The 14,003-nt window shown below is 37.8% G+C and overlaps 7 protein-coding genes across 7 annotated transcripts; 2 read left to right on the forward strand and 5 right to left on the reverse strand.

The window, feature by feature from the left end:
- Window positions 1-4,641: 4,641 nt before the first annotated feature.
- On the reverse strand, window positions 4,642-5,154 carry OCT59_015061 (uncharacterized protein; the record flags this gene model as incomplete). Its single annotated transcript, XM_066139740.1, has 1 exon — window positions 4,642-5,154. One exon carries the CDS (start codon window positions 5,152-5,154, stop codon window positions 4,642-4,644), a length of 513 nt encoding a protein of 170 aa, XP_066002587.1.
- A 313-nt stretch (window positions 5,155-5,467) lies between these two features.
- On the forward strand, window positions 5,468-5,845 carry OCT59_015062 (uncharacterized protein; the record flags this gene model as incomplete). The annotated part of the gene is made up of 1 exon (XM_066139741.1): window positions 5,468-5,845. One exon carries the CDS (start codon window positions 5,468-5,470, stop codon window positions 5,843-5,845), a length of 378 nt encoding a protein of 125 aa, XP_066002588.1.
- Window positions 5,846-5,958: 113 nt separating this feature from the next.
- On the reverse strand, window positions 5,959-6,726 carry OCT59_015063 (uncharacterized protein; the record flags this gene model as incomplete). Its single annotated transcript, XM_066139742.1, has 1 exon — window positions 5,959-6,726. One exon carries the CDS (start codon window positions 6,724-6,726, stop codon window positions 5,959-5,961), a length of 768 nt encoding a protein of 255 aa, XP_066002589.1.
- Window positions 6,727-6,764: 38 nt separating this feature from the next.
- Window positions 6,765-8,246, reverse strand: OCT59_015064 (uncharacterized protein; the record flags this gene model as incomplete). The annotated part of the gene is made up of 1 exon (XM_066139743.1): window positions 6,765-8,246. One exon carries the CDS (start codon window positions 8,244-8,246, stop codon window positions 6,765-6,767), a length of 1,482 nt encoding a protein of 493 aa, XP_066002590.1.
- Window positions 8,247-9,875: 1,629 nt separating this feature from the next.
- On the forward strand, window positions 9,876-10,665 carry OCT59_015065 (uncharacterized protein; the record flags this gene model as incomplete). Its single annotated transcript, XM_066139744.1, has 2 exons — window positions 9,876-10,596; window positions 10,652-10,665. 2 exons carry the CDS (start codon window positions 9,876-9,878, stop codon window positions 10,663-10,665), a joined length of 735 nt encoding a protein of 244 aa, XP_066002591.1.
- Window positions 10,666-12,681: 2,016 nt separating this feature from the next.
- On the reverse strand, window positions 12,682-13,059 carry OCT59_015066 (uncharacterized protein; the record flags this gene model as incomplete). The annotated part of the gene is made up of 1 exon (XM_066139745.1): window positions 12,682-13,059. One exon carries the CDS (start codon window positions 13,057-13,059, stop codon window positions 12,682-12,684), a length of 378 nt encoding a protein of 125 aa, XP_066002592.1.
- A 54-nt stretch (window positions 13,060-13,113) lies between these two features.
- OCT59_015067 (uncharacterized protein) lies at window positions 13,114-13,701 on the reverse strand (the record flags this gene model as incomplete). The annotated part of the gene is made up of 1 exon (XM_066139746.1): window positions 13,114-13,701. The coding sequence occupies one exon, from the start codon at window positions 13,699-13,701 to the stop codon at window positions 13,114-13,116; it is 588 nt and encodes a 195-aa protein (XP_066002593.1).
- Window positions 13,702-14,003: the final 302 nt, after the last annotated feature.

Consider the following 14,003-nt stretch of genomic DNA (forward strand, 5'->3'; position numbering starts at 1 on the left):
ACGCATTTTATCAGTTACACTCAAAAATACAACAAAATTTGGGTTTGAGGATATTCATGCTTTTCCACTTCAGGGCTATTATACAGAAAAGAAAGCATATATCCGTATAAGGACGTGGAACCACTTTGATCGGTATAATGCCCTAAAAGCAGTTCGTGAAGTCGGCATTCGTACAGCTTCGGATGATCTAAACTGCCAGTATTATTACCGCAAAGTAGCTCGTGAAGAACGATTACCTCTTTCAAGCTGGGCCGTATTAAGCAATTATTTATATGAATTCACCTCGGATGGTACTTACCTATTTCGACTATCTGTGAATAATTATAATCCAATAAGTGAGGATGATTATAATAATCCATTATTCTCCTCGGCACTTACGAGGGATCGAACCCTCATACTCACATGGGATATTGAGACATATAGTTTACGAAAAACAGGCGAGGTGCCTAACGCAAAATATGATGAAGACAGAGTGTTTATGATTTGTATGACAGTGCATTGGAAAGATGATCCCGAACCGTTAAAACAAATCTGTCTTGTCGATGTTGAAACAGCACCAGAGCCAGGCTGGATCACAATTGTATGTGGATCCCAGACAGATTTACTAAAAGCATTCGCTTTATGTTGGAAACTTCTAGCCCCAGATATACACATAGGATTTAACGATTCTCAATACGATTGGCGGTTTATTGTAGAGAAAGCTAATAAATTAGGAGTTCTCGAATGGATGTTCAATCATATGTCATTCAAGCCATCGAGCCTGGAAAAAATTATAAAATGGGAATATCGATATAATATGATAAAAGTAAATGATGGAAAATTCCATTCGAAATATCTTAAAATTCCGGGATGTGTAGCTATTGACGTCCGACCCTGTTTTATGGGAATTTATTCTAAGGCTGAAAAGAGTAGTTTAGCATTTTACCTAAATGAATGTGGACTTGAAAGTAAAATGGATATGCCTATTCACCGCATGAACAAATATTATGAAAGGGCATTAAAAGAGCCATATTCCATGTCGGCTGAACAAATGCGCGAAGTGGCCAAATATTGTATTATTGACGCTCTTAGTTGCCAGCGGTTAATGGTAAAGCATAATGCAATTAATGAGTATAGAGAGGTGGCATCCATAGCCTTCTTATCATTATTTGATGCACATTATTTTGCGGGAGGTATGAAGGTTTGCAACCTTTTAAGTGCTAGCGCATGGCAAAGAGGGATTCTAACCAGTATGATTTCAAGCCAACAAACAGAAACTGGAAAATACCCTGGAGCCTATGTTTACCCACCAGTAAAGGGTCTCGAAAATAGACGTCCTGTAACTGGCTTAGATTTCACATCGTTATATCCGAATCTGATCATAACATACAACCTCTCACCTGACAAAATCATTTTATCTCAAGAGCATGCCGTATCTGTAGAACAAAGCGACAAAAAGCTTCATAAGATAGAGTTTCTATTTAATAACAACCCCCAACGTGCCTGGTCAGTTCAGCATAACAATATTTCTGAAGAAAAAGGACTCTATACTAGCGTATTGGAATATTTATCAGGTAAACGAAATGAGATGAAGAAGCGTCTTGCACCTTTGAAAGAGAAAAAGGAAGACATGGACTTGGTAATAAGTTCAATGGGTAAAAGTTTGTCATTATCAGAAGCCATTGAGCAGATCTTAGCGAATGCAGAGGTAGAAAAACGTAACGGTCTTACTAAGAATTTATATCATTTTATTCATAAAGAAAAGCATGAATTCATAGCAGAATATGATTCTATTTGTTTCGACTGTTCTTGTTTGGATAAGAAACAATATGCTTTCAAGGTATATATGAATACATTCTATGGTACGGCTGGAGATAGTAAATCCCCCTTCTTCTTGCGTGAACTTGCTGGGGGTGTTACTTCGGCTGGACAGAGAAATATCAAACTCGTTGCAGATTTCGTCAAGAGAAAGGGATTTGGAATAAAATATGGTGATATGGATTCCTTGTATCTAGTCTGTCCAGAAGAACGCTTCCAGAGGTGTGACGAGGCTTATGATAGTGGCAACGGGATCTCAAAAGAAGAATATTGGTCTCGAATGGTGGAAATCTCTATGGTGGAAATAGAAAAACTTCGTGATGAAGTTAATGACTTTCTCAAGGAAGATAACGGATCCCCTTATCTTAAAATGGCATATGAGGAAGTCTTATTTCCGGTAGTATTTACTGGAAAGAAAAAATACTATGGTATCCCGCATGAAAGCAAGCCAAACTTTAATAAAAAGCTTTTCATTCGTGGAGTTGAGGTTGTAAAGCGGGAGCAGTCTAAACACTTTCGTGAGGTGGGTAAGAAGGTCATAGAAGAATCTATGAGGCTGAATAATACTCGCACCTTACGTCGGATTGTGGAGGACGTGCTCAAAGAGACCATAAATGATATTTCACAGATAGATCTTAATGGGGTGATTAAAACTGCTGTGTGGAAGCCCGATAAGAATAACAAGAGTGTCCAGCGTTTTATTTCACGAATGCGAGACAGACATACTCGTGAAGAAGCAGACGCCAAACGGCTCATAAAAAGAGGGCTAACATCCGAGCCTTATCTTTATGAAATCCCAGAACCGGGTGAGCGTTTTGAGTATGTTGTAGTTGAGAATGATTCATCAGATAAGGTCGGAGATAAAATGGAGTATCCAGAGGTAGTGAGGCGATTAGGTAAAAAGATCGATATCAGCTATTATCTGAAAACCGTCGTCGGCCTCTGTGCACGATTTATTAATTATGATGAAAGTTTCCAGCCATCATCTGAAATTGTGCTGGAGGCCTTAAAAAAGTTGAAAGATGCTAATAAAGCGGGTGATAATAAAGCGGATGATGGTGGGGTGGATGGAGATGACCTGGATGAAGACGAAGAAGATGAAGACGAAATGGATGAAGATGAGGTATCAAAAATAGAGATGTCTTAGCGCAGAAATCGGCTGAAAAGTGGATTAGGGGGTATATCAAAAGCCTACGTGATGGTCCGAAAAAAGATAAAACCATCATATCTCATTTATGGGAAGGGGCACGCATTTACGCGAAAAAATTATTTGATACTATTTATGCCGACAAGGGAGAACACCTGACTAACAATGCTTATTACCAATCATTACTCAATGCGCTAGATAAGCAAGAAGAATCCATCCGCTTAAAACTTTCATCATTGCTTAAAGAAATTTCCGAGGTTGATATAGAGTATAGAGACAGTATGTATAAATTAGTTACTAAGAAGAGACACAGAGCAATATCCTTAGAACAATATTTAACATCATATTATTTGGATGAGTGGGTCCCAAAGGGACCGTGTAAGCTACTAGCAGATTTCCGAAACATATGGTACAAAGTGGTTGGCCTAGAAATCACACGCTACCGAACATTATCAAAATTACAGGATAGCAAAAAAGATGATTCATCCGAATCAGATATAGACGAGATTATCGAATTATATGGATAAGTACTCTTAGCGGGATGTGGAAATTTCAGCTAAGAAACTTAGGCGTTAAGGTGCTTCGCATAATATTATTTATATATTTTTTCTTGTGTAATAATACCGGCTAACTTCAATTCCTATATTCGATCTGGGTTTGCAAGACAAACATCTCTTCCGGCCTCCGATCATATAGCCCAGCCTCGGATATGCCCAGAGATGATCATTAGTATTTTAATTTGGCAAAACCGTATCCTTGAGATACGATCAGCCGAAAAATCCACATATTTTAAAGATAAGCTTTATTGGTATAATGGCCGAACTACGTGACCAAGTTTCCTAGTACATAAGCTTCGAACCCAACAAAATCCATTTTCCAATCACAGAAGAGGATAGACAGGAATTTTGTAAAATAATAGCTGATCAGGAGAAAATGACGGATATTGTAATGGAAGACTATTGATTTTTACAACACCATGGGCATAATGGTAAGGGAGGTGACCGGATTCATATTGGATGGTTATTAGGATGTACGGTAGCCGATGCTGAAAAGATCTTAATTAATCCGCCCAAAGATTTAGCAGAAACGATATTGTCTCATATCGAAAAAAGATTCGAAGAAGTTCCACTAGCTCCAGTACTTATACGGTAATCGATTAGGATTTGAGATAATAAAAATCCGGTCTATGTTCTCTATTTATATAATTTTCGTAGGTGAAAAATTGGTTACTTTTTTTCCGTGAATTCCACCATTTCCTGACCATGAAGCATATAATTGTAATAAATACTAGGGTAAGTATAGAATATATTAACATAGGCGACATCGAGGAACTCGCAATGATAGGAGCAGTCACCGGTAAAGATACTGCTTCTGCACCACCTACAGAAATTATTTGGGACGAAGGATTAAAAGTGGAAAGGGTCCCTTCAGGATCAAGTTGCGATGAATCATTCATAGGCAGGGGTGGAGTATCTACTTCATTATTTTTCTTTGACGCTAACTGGTCCCCTGAGGGATCTATTTTCATCTATTAACTTTAATCGCCCCGAAGACAGAATATCTATTTCCCGTTTGTACATACTATCTGATGACTCTTTCCCTTTTTCCATACATTCTATTTCATATTCTTTTGAATTAAGGTCCTCCTTTATTTGTTCTAATTCAAGCCTGAGAGAATCGATTTCTTTGGGATCAGTTTAGGCCGGCTCCTCTAGAAGTCCTCCCACTGCATTCGAATCATGGAGCACCTGTTCTAGTTCCAAGTCATCCAACTTACCTTCCAATTCACGTACTTTAGTTTCAAGAGAAAGAATCTTGGTCTTGTCGGCAGATGAAGCTTTCCGGGCTAAAGTTCCCTCTCTTTTCAGTGTTTTAATCTTAGATTTGAGCGATTGGATTTCGGCAGTATATTTGGCTTCAAGCTCACGTTGACTCTCAGTATGAGACTTTCGTTCAGAAATAAGTTGGGATCTAACTTTAGTAGTGGATGCAATTAACTGGCTAGCTTTATTTTCAAACTCCTTTTCTCGCTCATTGTACTTATCTACCAGCTTTTCGCTGAGATCATTAATTTCGGCTTTAGATTTAATAGTGGAATATAATTTTTCTTTAAACTCTTGCTCATATGTACCACCAAGTCGTTGTCCGACCCCCTTAAAGGAATCATTATCTTTATTATTGATATTTTTCAAGGTATATACATTGGTCATAGCCTTTTTTTTCGGCTTAGTTGCTAATATAAAAAATGTGTCTAAAAATTTCTGGACTGAATCTACCGAAAATATATTGATAGTACTGAATATACCGAATATATCAGATGGATCGAATGTACCGAATCTACCGAAAATAAATCGATAATATCAAACAAAAATCGATTGAATATCGAAATTATATCGAAAATACACCGATAATTTTTCGAAAGATTTTTTTATATCTATCTGTAAAAATGCTTCGGTATCTACGTTCAGATGCGACCCCCTATCAGCTGAAGATATTCAGGATATTATTAAAGCTAAAAATTCAATGAAGCGAGCATCGGAAGCCATGGCTAACAAGTACAAAATATCATCACGACGGGTATATCAAATATGGAGAGGAGCCCATCCACAAATAGATCCTAAAGACATAAATCGATTTTCGGAAGAACCTGGTTCGCCTCAGCAAGCAGACCCTGTGGAATGTAATGTTATTTCTGGAAGTAAGGTAAAAAAGTTTGGAGGAAAAAAAACTAAGTCTAAATCCGTTCGTATCTCTGAATTACCTGTTATTCAGACACCACTAGCTTCAATAAGCTCAAAAAGTTTAAATATAAGCAATGAGGAATTAAAAGCATTTTGTGAGAAAGAAGATAAGAGAGGCGAAAAAATCACAGAAGAAATGAATAGGATACTAGCCACGTAAAAGATATTTTTCATTTAGTTCATTATAACGTAATAACAACTCCTCACATGATTCATTGAGATTTTCTTTAGACTTAAGAGTGTTATATAACATTCTTTCAAGCTCCTCATAACTCACTTTTTTTTTAATGTCACATCTGCATCCAAGTCCTGTGAAATCTTGTCTGGAGCTGGCAGATCATCACATTCGGGAGTAGTCCTCACACAATTCACCTCGAGCTTATTCTTGATCTTATGCATAGTCACTGGGATGATATAATCCTTTCCATTAAGAGGGATCTTTAGCTCGTTAGTAGCCCAATCCACTGCGCATCCATATTTCTTTAGGAGTTGATTAGAAAATATTAGCGTTGGCTTGTGATAATCCACAACTACAAAATCTTCATAAATGATGCACCCAGGAGCTAGAGTAATGGGCAGATTGCGGACAATACCAATAGATTCAATCGGGACAGTAGCTACACCGCTAAGGTCATGTTTTTCAGATTTATCTATTTTGTCCTTAGTACGATCAACAATGTTTTTCGTTATAATTGGAGGCTCAGCTCCGGAGTCTAGAGTCATGGCTGGAATCTTCAAGCGCCTGATTTTGCACTTTATAGTGGCAACACTGGTTTTCGGCTCCTTCTTCTTGACGAAGTCAATCTCCATAGGATCATCTAAAGACTCCTCTTCCAGACTGGACTCATCCGAATCTTTTGAAGATGATGATACATCATTTTGGGATACTATCTTTGCCTCCGTAGAAGCCACTATCTGTTTGGACGCAATGAGACCAGAATCTTGAAAAAAATGTGAGGGGAAGATTAGTTTAAGCTCACTATGAAGGACTTTACGAATAGTCTCCTCTAGTGGTATTTCTCTCAGCTTGGCACTAGACATCTCTTTAGAGGATAATTTCTCGGATTCACTCCCCTTCTTCACTTTTTTTTTGTCTTGGCAATATTAACAGTAATATCGCCTCCAGAATCGGAAGAATCATCTGAACTTGAATCAGAATCAGAACTATCGTTAGATGAGGTATTGGAAGAAGAATCTGAATTTGAATCTGGTTCTATAGCGAGATTAACCTTACCCTTTTTAGACTTCTTACTTTTCTTTTTCTTCTTTACAGAGCACTTACGAGAAGTGTGTCCAAATCTACCGCACTTAGAACATTTCTTAATGGCACTTTTAACGGCGGATTTGATAGCATTTATTGTGGCACTATTTAGTGTCATGCCAGCCATACTGTCAGTAATATCATCCACAGGATCATAATTATAATCATCGCTAGGGGCTACGCTACCTTTCCCTCTTAATAGTTCACTTAAAAATCGTCTAATAATAAGGTCTTCCCCTCTCTTATTGGCCGATTTTTTACTATTATCTAGAGTCTTAGTTGCTCGAGACATAGTCTCTTGAAAAGATTTAGCTATGGCTTCTTGTAAATCAGCCTTAGTGATATTTTCCTGACCAGAAGAAGATACCGGTGATAGATTTGGCACCGATTGTTGTAACGCCTGAATCCTACTATTTACAATCCTATCAATATCTTCTGTAGTAATATTCTGGTGGGCAGGCGCTTTTGGTTTTGTCTTGATAATTGGCTGGTTATAAATATCCTCACCCAGAAGCAAATTATTCCTTTCTGTTTCAATCTCTTCCAGTGTCTCAATCAATTCATCATTTAAAGGTCTGTTTAAACCCAGTCGTTTCATTTCCAGCTTGTTTTCAGGAGTCAAGCCACGTATAAATTGTATTCTTTTTTCACGATCAGATATTCGAGCCCAGCTAGCATATTTATTTATCTTTCTATAGTAATTTCTAACTGAATCAGATCCTTGAGTCAAAGTGCCAAAGATCAATTCCTGTTGCTCTCGAACAACTGTAGGATAATTCCTTTTAAACCAATAGATGACCTGACTAATATTGATATCAGGAAGGACTATATGATTGTTATTATTTAAAGCTCCATTCGGGGCATTGGTTGCTGTACCAGCATCGACGGGACACCCACCAGCAAGAGACCAATCTTCATCTGCGTGAACATTATGTGCTGGGATAACTGTAGCGCCAGTAGCTCCAGCTGGCAATCCTGGTGGTGGAGTACCATCAGGCGCATTAATCATGGCGGCCGTTATGTTAGCATTATTTAGGGCCACTACGGCGGCCATATTTGCTAAAGCATTCCCACATCTTACATGATTCAATCGCCATTTTTTACCTTTAAGCTTATCTTCAGCCCAATGTGATGCCTCATCTGTCAAGCAGGACCAGAATAGCTCTAAAGCTCTTTGTTTACCACCTGCATTAGCAGTAGTGATATTGGCCGCCGTAAGATAGAGTCTGTAATCTTTTATGAATTCATCTATATCTTCATCCGCTCTACCTGAGAATCTTTTTGGTGCATATCCTGCCATCCTTAAATGTGGAAGATTATTTTGTAATGCGAATATTTGTCCTTGCAAATTTAAATTATTCTGGCGTTCTGCTTGGGTCTTATTTTTCCATTTCTCATATCGCTCATATAACCTGTCTCAATTAAATTCTAACAGACCTATATCCCCTCTACTTAGCTGTAAGTGGTGGGCATTTCGCTGATACAATAATTGTAAGGCAAATTTTTCTTGTATCAGTACACCTATACGGGTTTGCTTTCTTACTATATTACCTATCATTCTATTTACCTGGTTTTGAGCATTGGTCCGCAACTGATGGAGATCACCAATAACATTAGCCATCCCACCTTCAGCAAGATCTCTTCGCGTAATAGCAAGATCTCGCTCACCTTCTGCATCATAGCGCCTTCTTTGCTCACGGACTAAATCCTGATGCAAATTATCCTCTTTTCGACGTATCTGCCTTGTCGCCCTTTTTATTTGGTCTATTAGAATATCTCTGCTCGTTGTCCTATTATTTAGATAACCATTTATAGCATTTGCTAGCTCTGTGATTGTGGCCATATTATCATCCAAATTATACAAGTCCAGAGAATTACCTCTTTCCGGTGAATTTTTTCGTGATGAGATAGTCCTGATCCGGCATCGCAATTTCTTTACCTGCTCCTCGGAATCTACTAACAGACTCTCTATACTAGAAATATGTTTTTCATTATCACGAATATCCTTCTTAGCTTGATATAGTTGCTTTTTTAGGCTGGAGATTTCAGATTTTAGCTCTGCTATCTCCTCTTTCAAAGCATTCTCAAGACGTTCTATCTCACCGTTAAGAGTTTGGATTTCTTGTTCACAATGGACACATTCACGTTCCAGCTCCCTGATCTGCTTTTCATTTTGGCAGTTACTATCAACTTCTGCTTGCAATTCACTACGAAGATGGTAGTTCTCCTTCTCCAGCTCAGCTTTATATTCTTCACATGTTCTTCTCTGCCTTGGATGGGGCCTCCGAAATGCCATTCTTTTTTGTGATTATAAAAGAGAATCAGAATGAGCCAACCACAAATCTTGATAGACCCTATTGAGGCTCAGAGAATTGAAAAAAATATCATATTGCGTGGAATATATTATCGCCCAACTGGCTATTACTCTAATCCCAAATCGTTAAGAGATGCATGTAAAAAAGAGGGGCACCAATTCCGCCTAAGTGAATGTAAAGATTTTTTAGAAAATCAGCAATCACACCAAATCTATATGCCCCCACCAAAACATATCCCTAGAGTCAGTTATGGGAAAATAACACGACCAAATTGTGTCCACCAGTGCGATATAATGTTCCTTACCCACGATTACTACAAAGGTAAGACCTATAAAGCGGTACTTAATATAATAGACTGCGCTTCCCGATATAAGGCTTCGGTTCCACTCACATCGAAGAAAAGTTCAGAAGTCGCTAAAGCATTTAAGAGAAAATATGGAGATCGAAATGACCCATTAACTTGGCCAAAACTTCTTCAATGTGATAATGGGCGAGAATGGATGGGCGAGACCTCTAGGCTAATGCAAGAGCATAATGTCACTATTCGAGTGATTGGTCCATATTCCCATCGAGGTAATGGAATGGTGGAACGTTTCAATAAGACAGAAGGGGAAATGCTCTATAAAATTCAGTATGCTGTTGAGTCTATATCTTCTGATCCAAAATTAATAAGAACATGGGTTAGGCATTTGCCAAAGGTTGTCGATTACCTAAACAATTACCCCACACGCCTTATTAGAGCTCCGGGTACTTCAAAATGGGGATTAGCGCCTTCAGAAGCCATTTTATTGGAAGAGGTTGAATCTAAGCCATCAATATCATCAAAGCGACCTATTGGCAAAGATGAAATAACATTGAAGAAAGGTGATTCAGTTCGCTATCTTCTTGCAAATGCTGAATGGGAGGGAGGAATGGAGAATCAGAAAAGGGCTACAGATCCCACATACTCGCCTTCTATTCATAAAATCCGAAAAATTGTGGTCTCTAAAAAGGAGCCTGTCCTATATTATCTCGGAAGTGATGACGATGAATTTACTCCAAAGCGGGGATTTGTGCAAGAAGAACTCATGCATTTGTCTCGTGATCCTGAGCTCCCCCCTCAAAGAATATTATCTGTAAATTTCGTTTATGTCTTCCCTATCAATAGCGAATTTGATCATGCTAAAGATTATGCCAGAAGACGTGGTGGTCAGTGTCTAGGAAGGACTGGTCAAATAAATAGTCATGATGTATATCTTTGGTCTTGCGAAAATGGTGTACACCAGTGGGAGTATCCATTAAAATATATCATGAAAAAATTCGAGTGGTGCCCTCTATGCCATCATACTCAAGAGCGTAAATGCCGATATATTTTTGAGGATCTACTAGGCAAGAAATTTCCACCATGTAGGGCTAAGTTCTTAGATGGACTACACTTGGATGGATATAATGAGGAATTGCGTCTTGCTTTCGAATACCATGGCCCTCAACACTATCATCACAATAGCCTATATCATCGGGAGAATGAAACTTTAGAAATACAAAAGATTCGTGATCAGAAGAAGCGGGATATATGCAAGAAGCAAAATATATGCCTTATCGAAATTCCATATACCGCTGATCTCCTATCCTATATCAGGCATACTCTAATCGAGAAAGGGTTCTTACCAAAGCAATAAGTCACATGATTTGGGAAACAATGTTCAGACATTTTATAGTATATAGTAATTCAGTGACCCATCACAATGAGAAGAATGGAATATTATATTTATCATCTCGATGAGGTTAAAAGTATGAAGAACACCAATCACCCTGCAAGTCCTGCATTTCCTTTTCGTCTGTTAATCTGCGGTGGATCTGATAGTGGAAAGACCAATATGATCCTTAATCTTCTTCTTGGTAATAAAATCCAGCGATTACATAAGAAAAGAAAAGGGGAAAGATATGTCAAGAATGATGATCTGATCCTTATCGGGAAGCATATTCATGAACCGAAATGGGTATTGGTCAAAAACTGCTATAAGATATTTGCAAATGCTCCAGAAGCAACTCGGGAGAATGTTACATTTCGGGCCTTAAAGGCGAACGCTATTCCAGATGTAACTAAGTTTTCCTCAGACAGAAATACAGTTGTTGTCTTTGAGGACCTTTGCGCTGAATCAAAAAAGATTCAGGATCAGATTGTCCCATATTTCATTAGCGGGCGACATCAAGGAATATCGAGCATATATGTGAGTCAGAAGTATACGCAAACTCCTAAAATAATCCGTGAAAATATTACGCATTTAGCCCTATGTCGAGGGAGTGGTAGTCGGGACGATATTAGTCGTATTGTGCACCAATACACAGATAATCCAAAAAAAGCATCCAAAATTATTGACAAACATCTGCGGGATTGGAATTTCGTGGTCTTCGATTTTACTAGACCAGTAGATGATCCATTAGCGATTAGGCTAGGTTGGGATACGCCATTAATATTGAATGAGTAGAATCCGACTTCATAGATGCCAGCTCTTTTTCTGCCTCCTGTAACTGCAACTTCAGATCCTCAATTCTGCCTCGTAATTTCTTATTTGCATTAACCCACTCCCTATATTCCTTTTCTATGTCATGCATAAATTTCTCAAAAGTTCGTCTATTATAATCGATCAGGTGCTGGGATAGTACTTTAAGCTCATTCATAACCTGGCGATTATTCTCTTCTTCATGATCGTGCTTTAGTGTCTGGTTCGAAGAACCCCGCCAGGTGCTATCATCAGTTTGGGTTCCATTATCTGCAACGTATATAGTTGATATTTCTTTGAATGGTAATAATGTTGGGCACTCTGGCCAACTTTGGGTTCGTCTCTGGCGCATTAATCTTTTCTGATATCTAATAGCTTCATGTTTTAAAAACGACTCTACAATTGGATTAATTTCACTGGCCTCTTTCTCAGATAATGGGTTACGCTTCCGTGATGTGAGACGAATCCATGCCTCATTTATTATGGAAGCTGGTAACTTAGCTAGCAATTCAGAATATGCTTGGTTAAATGCCATTATATATTTATACATGGCGCAAAAAAAATGGAATTCCATGAAATTTCAAAAAAAAATAGACCACCAGGGTCAGTTTTATTATAATACAAATAATACATTTATGGCCTTTTTATAAATAAGAAGAGACACGCTAGATGGATCAAAAATTTATGTCACACATGCCTAGGCCATAAGGTGTGAACAATATATTATTTTATTAAGGCAATATTCGAGATCTGGGTTAAGGACTAATCTAGAAAATTTGGCAGGTGATACATTTCATCTATAGCGCCTTCGACCAATTTTACTAGGCGATCATGTATGTAGATTATTTAGCATAAAAAATAAAGAATAAGTTATTCATTGCACCAGTTAAAAGCAATAGTCTATAATTAAGATATTTCTCAGAATCAGTCAAGTTAGTTAGACAATTGTGATTAGTGTTCCATCCTTCAATCTCAACGCAGTGCCTTTTGGCTGTTTTGCATACCGAGATGAGATAAATATTTCGCCTGTATCACTTTTGCAATTCGATAACTGATAAGAAGTTAGTGGAATCATTTCTTGCTTGGCAGGTGAAATATAAGCTGGCTCAAAATTTGGAGCACTAGGCGTGATATAGTTGCATTGTATTTTATTTCTTGCTATGGCCAATCTATCAGATAATTGGCGCCTCTTATGCTTTGAATAGCTTATATAATCATAAAGTTGATCTTGCGGAACATGATAAGGTCTATACAATCCAGCAATAGAATACCATATATCCAAGTTTACAGTGCAACGAATTCCTCTACTAGGCATATTAAGAAACTTCTTTTCCTTAAGAGTATTATCATTTCTAACCGCCTCCCAAACTCATTTTGCAAAAGTTTCAGGTTGCTTCTTATAGTTCCTATAAGCTCTTTGGATAATCCGAGCACTTCCATCTGGGGTTTTAGCTTTGGAGCATTCATTATCCCAATGGTATTTCATCAAGTCCTCGGATTTAATCTCATATCCATATCTGCACCATCCACTGAAATATGTTTTTTTTGGTTTTATATCAGTAATCTTTACCAATTTCCAGCAATCAAAACAAATAGCCATATTACTCTTATTGATTCTGGGCCGATGATAGTCAGAATCAACCATCTTGCCATTCCCAAATCCTGCAAACAAGCAATGTAGGTGATATACACTAAATCTCTGATTGGCTAATAATTTTTGTAATCGAATTCTGACACTTACGGCCCATGCAATTAGAGACTGACCTGGTTTCACAACTGATAATGTATCATACTCCCACTCTATTCCGATTATTTTTTTGAGGTCGGTACTACAACAGTATTTTACAATATATGCGCTAACATATTTCATATCATACCCAGGACGATTATTAATAGGTTTAGGCACAATCTTATTAAACCACTCATCTAAAATAATATTAGAAGATAATCTGGACATATTTCTTGTTCACTTAAGTGGAACGAATTATAACGATTTATAGCAATTTATTGATTTATAGCGTTTTTAGCAACTTTTTAGTATCTTATACTAATGGATAACATGTTTCAAATTTGCCGGTAAGCAGTTTTAATGATTTATAGCGGTTTTATCGATTTGTAGCCAATTTAGAGAGACTAAACTCAAATTCATCTTTCGGGCTAAGCTAATCTTATATTTACATGCGTCTTCGGCTAAATCAGTTTGTGGCATGATGTACTGTATATCGTATCACATGACATCTCTACCAGTTCCCTCAATAG

Source organism: Rhizophagus irregularis, chromosome 23, assembly GCF_026210795.1.
Source record: "Rhizophagus irregularis chromosome 23, complete sequence".
Lineage (NCBI taxonomy): Eukaryota > Fungi > Glomeromycota > Glomeromycetes > Glomerales > Glomeraceae > Rhizophagus > Rhizophagus irregularis.